This window comes from Ixodes scapularis, unplaced genomic scaffold, assembly GCF_016920785.2.
Source record: "Ixodes scapularis isolate PalLabHiFi unplaced genomic scaffold, ASM1692078v2 PGA_scaffold11__112_contigs__length_91849675, whole genome shotgun sequence".
In the NCBI taxonomy this organism is placed as follows: domain Eukaryota; kingdom Metazoa; phylum Arthropoda; class Arachnida; order Ixodida; family Ixodidae; genus Ixodes; species Ixodes scapularis.
The window spans coordinates 3187727-3193726 of NW_024609837.1; the positions used below are offsets into that span (position 1 = coordinate 3187727).

General features: G+C 45.1%; 1 protein-coding gene across 1 annotated transcript in view; it reads right to left on the reverse strand.

Annotated features, from left to right (window-relative positions):
- LOC8043173 (hemicentin-1) overlaps window positions 1–3522 on the reverse strand; it is a 55580-nt gene extending 52058 nt beyond the window's left edge. The window contains exons 1-2 of the mRNA XM_040502037.1: window positions 3486–3522; window positions 2936–3283 (exon numbers count right to left, since the gene is read on the reverse strand). Coding sequence (XP_040357971.1) covers window positions 2936–3283; window positions 3486–3522 — 385 coding nt within the window. The remainder of the gene's footprint in view (window positions 1–2935; window positions 3284–3485) is intronic.
- Window positions 3523–6000: the final 2478 nt, after the last annotated feature.

The window sequence follows — 6000 nt, forward strand, 5'->3', positions numbered from 1 at the left end:
ATGCCGCCTTATCTTCTCTGGGTGCCTAACGGATTGATTCTTAATTTCTCTGTATCCCAAGGGCTGCTAGTTTGCTGGGCGTTACTGCCGTGCCTGTCCGAAATCTCTTGAGTCGTGTACTTTCCCATCTTCTCTATACGCTTGATAGCAGGTTCATACGAGCATTATATAAAGTATGAAGCTCGCACTGACGTCAAGATGAGTGTGCGAGCAGCGAAGAATAGCGGGACGCAATTACGGAAACTCGAAATCACATAGTTTGGTTTTCAGAACACCCGCAATGATACTTTAATTTTGCGTTCGTCAATAACGCCAATAAGATTACTTGGCTCTCTAAACAGAGTTTAAGAGGAAAGAAAAAAAGGCATTAATATCACAATCAGCGGCGTTCGAAGAACGCAGTCTGAGCGCTACCATTTTCACACTCAAATATAGATTTGGAGCGGTATCATTCTGCAAGCGTCCACTTTATACGGGGTTCAAGACACGTTAAAATCGATGTACCCGCCCCCCCCCCCCTTTTTTTTTTAACGCCAGTCGTGAGAATTTCGGCGATCTAATCAAAGGGCATTCCGCCGAAATCGGGCGCCACATTCCGCTCCTGATGAGAAATGCCGATCGGTGGCAGCGTTGAACTCTAATTTTGTTTGAACTCGAAACACACCGTGTGGGTGCGCGAGCGTGTTTCGTTCCGATTGGAGCTCTTTCGCGTCTTGTTCATACTAGACGAACAATCGACGCACAGTGATAGCGGAAATCTTGGTATACTTAAATTATATTACAGTCATTGTCGGCTTATAAGAATCACAAAGCGTCGCGTATTACGTTCACGCCCCTTTGCTTTGTGATTGGTTCTCCTCGGTGTTCGACAAAATAATCGATAATAGTATTTAAGTTAAGTTACTAAATGCCTGCGTCATAAAGTATTTTAAATACTACTCAAGTTACTTTCACTGTAAAGTATCTTGAGTACATTACAAAAACTTAGAAATGGAATTTCATCGCTTTCAATGATACTTTCGCATTGCGTTATTTGTATCGACATCAGTAACAACGGCAATTACACAGCTGCGCAAATCTGGTTTACCAGAATGGTTTATTAGCACCCAACAACACAAAACAAAAAAAAAAGTATCGTAGGGCTATTTTATGCAGTTCATCAATGAGGAGCCGGATATTGTCACGAATGACAAATGATGAGGCGGCGAATAACTGAAGAAACTAAACGTTTAAAGGGGCGAACTTGTGCCCAAAACCAAATAGAGAAAAGCTAGCGTGGCAGGCGTCGATGTCGGCGAAACAGCAGGATCGAGCGCTGGGGCGAGACTGACTCCGGGCCGCCACTCCGAGTATCTTTTGTACCCGCGTGGGTTTCTGGAACATCCGGCGTAGAACCTTCGGCGCGTAGAACATTCGCAAACTCGATCAGACGACAAGGTTCTCGAACTCAAGAGAATGTCAAGTTGAGAGAATAAATAAAAGAGGAGTCGGCTCCCTGGAATCGAACCCGGAGCCTCCGCGCTAGAGCCAAGCGCGGTAACCAATCGGCCACACACTCTCTATAGAAACTCTATAGAGACAAAAGGCGCCTATAGGAACGGGAGGGGAGTACCTTCATTGTACGAACTTTGGGCTGAAATATGGGTCACAATCGGCAAAAAAGCGATGTTTTCACGAGCTCAATCAAAGTCACCGTTGCTAATCGGAGCTAGCAACGGGATTTGGTTGCTCGAAAGAATGTTCACGTTTGCTCATGCCACGCCCACGCCACTCCATACCGAAAAAGTCGGAACATGGCGAAATGTCAAAAATGTATTTCAGATAATGAGTACAAAATACTCAGAAATGTTAATAAAATAGAGTATCAAATACTATCGATCAAAAGTATTTGCAAGATATCAAGATATTTCAAAAAGTATTTGAAATACAGTATCTTGAGTAGAGTATTTCAGATGGGCACAAGTCTGGTTCTTCTGCACTCTTATCGGCTATTGCCACAACCTCATTGGCTGCCAGACTCATTATGAGATACTCTGAATTCGCCACGCCTCGCGTTGCTTAAGTTGTGAAGTGACCGTCCAACACACTGCACTATACAAGCAAGCCCGCCTTTACCAACACCCACTCGGGGCCATTCTACAAAACACACAGCAAACCTTATGATAAAATTATCTGTTGAGTGATGCCTCGACCATGGGAGAGGCCCCCATGGTCGAAGCATGTTCGTTTGATAGAGCCTTTTTGAAAGACTGCCCCCTCTGTTGGAAGCTGTGGACTCCCTCTACAATGGCGGACTAAAACCGCAACGTCACGGTATCCTTTATGCGTTTTGTTGAATTCAAAACACACACACGGAATAAGGTAACGAACACAGTGACGTTGTACTTTCGACGCTTTTTGATTGGATCGTCAGCTCCTAGCGTTGGCCAACCTCCAACGTTCCTTATCTTATGGAATGACTCGCACGTTCCACGATGTCAGTTGTTCCACCATTGTGAACGTTCCGACCTTCGAATAATCGGCACGTAACTTTGGAAAGCGGTCTATACAGACTGATATATGCTTAAAACATGTTTGCAAACAGTTTTTTTTTATGACCAATGTGGCAGGATTAGTATACAACGAAGAAAAATGCCTCAGACAGAGTCTGCATGCTGTTTTTTTGTATGTTGTATCAAGCCGCGGTTACACTGCTTATACAGCATACAAAAACATGGTCTGCAAGCACTGTCGGAGAGGTTTTTCTTCATTGTATGACAGTCCTATCGCATCGGTCGTACAAGAACTGTCTACAAGCATGCTTGATGCATACATAGGAAAGAAGAACACACGCATCGAACACGATCAGTATGTCGTGTCCGCAGCTAACACCATATCTTTTGTACGATGCGCGAGCGGCATTACCGTGGCTTCCAAAGTTCTCGCATTCACTCACCGATGACTACGAGGTGAGTGGTGAGCCTCCTCGTCCAGTCCTTCTTGAAGTCCACGGCGCACACGTAGGTGCCGTTGTCCGAGTACCTCAACCGGTCCACGCTGAGCACGGCCGGACTCTGGATGACCGAGAAGTAGGCACGTCCTTGGAGGCTGGTCAGCTGGGCGCTCTGGCGGATCTGCGACAGGCTGCCCGTCTTGGGGTTCACCTCGACGCTGTACACCGGGTTCGGCCCGGAGTCCTTGAACCAGCGGATTCGGACGGGGAAGTCGCCGGGTCCCGGGGCGGTGATGTCGCACGCTAGCTGGACCTGGCTGCCCTCCAGGGCTGTGAGCAGCTGGGCTTCCGCTGTCGAAATACAAGAAACGATTGTTCTTGTTACGAACGGAGTGTTTTTTCCTTAACTCGACATCGCCAATCTCGGCGCATCGGCATCTCAGTAAGACACAAGGAGGTCGATGATGGCGGCTTTTTTTAGCACTTCCGGTGATAATGTCTATGACAAGCTGTCAGTTGACGAACTCCTTGCTTGCAGGACCCCCTCCCCAACCTCTATGTTCCTCAACAGTCGACTGAAGCGGCACCATTGTCGTATGCTGCGGCATCTGTCTGAACTGCGGTTAGGAGGATGCGCCGCAGTATGCAATTAGCGTGGCGCTTTAATCAACTCGTCACGAACGTTCGAGGAGAGAGGGGGTTCGTGCTTCGTCGCAAGTTTGACAACCGAGTTAATCTTATAAAGGTGAAGGAGACTGTAGCGTCCATTTCCCTTTACGCCCTATGCTTTTTTCTCTGAAAAGAATGTTACTTTTACCATATTATCTTTCGTTCTTTCGTAGTCGAGGTCACCAACCCGCTCGTATCATGAAGGTGCAATTATTCGTTTTGGTGTGGAATAACGGACAAGAAAAATGCAGTGTACGGCTAATGAGGGCGGTGTTCCTTGCTCTCGCATTGGTTCCTGATTGCCTTTAATAGGGGTAGGGGAAAGGAGGGGGGCTGCAATCTCATTAGCCCTCTATGGATCTTGAGATTGTTCACGCACTGTCTTAATTAACTCTTTGACGGGCCAGTTTTTTTTTTGTTTTTTTTTTGTTTTTTTTTTTCTTCTAAGAGATGTTCTTTAGTTGTTAGGTTTCCAAATGAATAGTATAAATAAAAAATGAAGGCGCAGTTGTTCTTTTCTTTATTTACTTAGCCGGAGCACTCACAGCGCTCGCAAGCTTTTCAGGTATACAAGCATCGAATGTAAATATTAAAGGCGAAAAATTGTCACCCTTCTTTCATTAGGTTCGATTCTGAAAAGTCTGCTTGCCGACATTCCAGCGGTTTCAGATTCCAAACCGGAGGTACTTTACATAACTTTCAAGGAAAGCTCTGTAAGCAGTGAGAGAGTGCAGGCGAGCTGGTAATCAATCGACATCTTGTAAACCCTGAGATGGGGAACGATAAAAAAACGGACGAACACAACAAAATCTCAATTTTTTATCGTTTCCCATCTCAGGGTTTACAAGATGTCGAAAGCTCTGGTCCTCGAATTAATTTCTGAGAAGCGTTAAAAGTATGAATCGGAAGAGCCGACGCTCCAGTTTGTGTGACTACCGGCAGAGCAGCAGACACGGGAAGCGACCATCTCGCACGTATTACATGCGCGAAGCGTCTAATTTCAAAACTATCAATGATTCCGTCGAATCGAAATATCGTACAAGTAGAACGTTTATATTTTGCGAACGATTTAACAAGAGCAACAGCTCCAGCGATGCGGGCGGTTTCACGCTTAGGGTGGGATCTTCAAATTCACAATCGCCGCCGTACATGTAAGGCGACGAGCGTGAAAGGGTTCAGCTTTACTTCATAACATTAATTACTTTCGTTTTAGAGCGGAAACTCAGGGGCGCGCCGAAGTTACCACTCGTGAAGCAGGCGCAAAGCTAGCAGTGGCGGAACGCGGTCATGATCTGATCATTCGCGTTTTGCCACTGCTAGCTTTGCGTCTGCTTCACGAGTGGTAACTCTGGCGCGCCCCCGACTTTCCCACGAGCTTCAAGTCGTTCTAAAAAGAGTTGATTTAGTGTTTTTCGATGACGCTAAGTCAGTTTCTAATTGGAACCATATGTCTAGTTTCACGAATTAAAAAGTTAATTAGCGAATTGTAGTTATTTCGCCCACTAATCGCAAAGATCAGCCGCCCACATAATGTCCCCATGGCCCTTTTATTTATTTTTTCTTCCGCAGACAAACTTTTTGAAACTCCTATGTTCAGGTTTCAAACCTTCCACATATTGTAAAATGGGACATTGGAGTTGGATATATAAAAAGTGCGCGTTAGGTCGATGTTGAAAACCATTATCGGATATTTCTTTCTCCGTTCATCTGCCTGATTGACAGCAACTTAGGAAACGACCGGCGTGAACAGCCTTAAGTGCTCCCACATACAAAAAAAAGGAAAAAACTTAGAATAAAAAAAAAATATCTATATTGGAAGCTCCTTTTTGAAACTTCTACGGATAAAGCTCTAAATTTCGACTGTCCAAAAAGACAAGGGAATTCTCGAGCCCCAGCTTTGTATTGCTGCTTAAAATATTTTTGCCGTGTTTCTTTTATCTCTCATCTCCGTCTCAGTGAACTGGAGCGAAGAAAAAAAAAACCGAAACAAAGAACAGACCCAGGAACAGGCCAACGAGAAGCCATTGTCACAGGGCCAGACAATTCAAGCGGCACTCATCCAGTGCTCGTTCATTCGATGGCTCGGCAGAAGCCAAGCGCCGTAGCGCCTTAAGATGGACCGCAACGGAAGCTATACGCGCCATTCCAGCCAATCCAAAGACGTGCCAGTGTCACGTGACCTTCGAAAAGCGTACATCAGCGCATTCTCTCCTAAGCACGTTCAGACGTGCATGTAACACGTTAGAAAAAACGCCTTTTTGCATTCAGCTTTTTTTCTTTTCTTTTTGGTAACGAAGTAACAGTTTAGTTGTTTATTTACCAGAGAAGAAACGAGCAACGTATATTTGTTACTTTTTAAAAATAACAATTAACCGCATTTAGTTCTTTCTGGATAATAA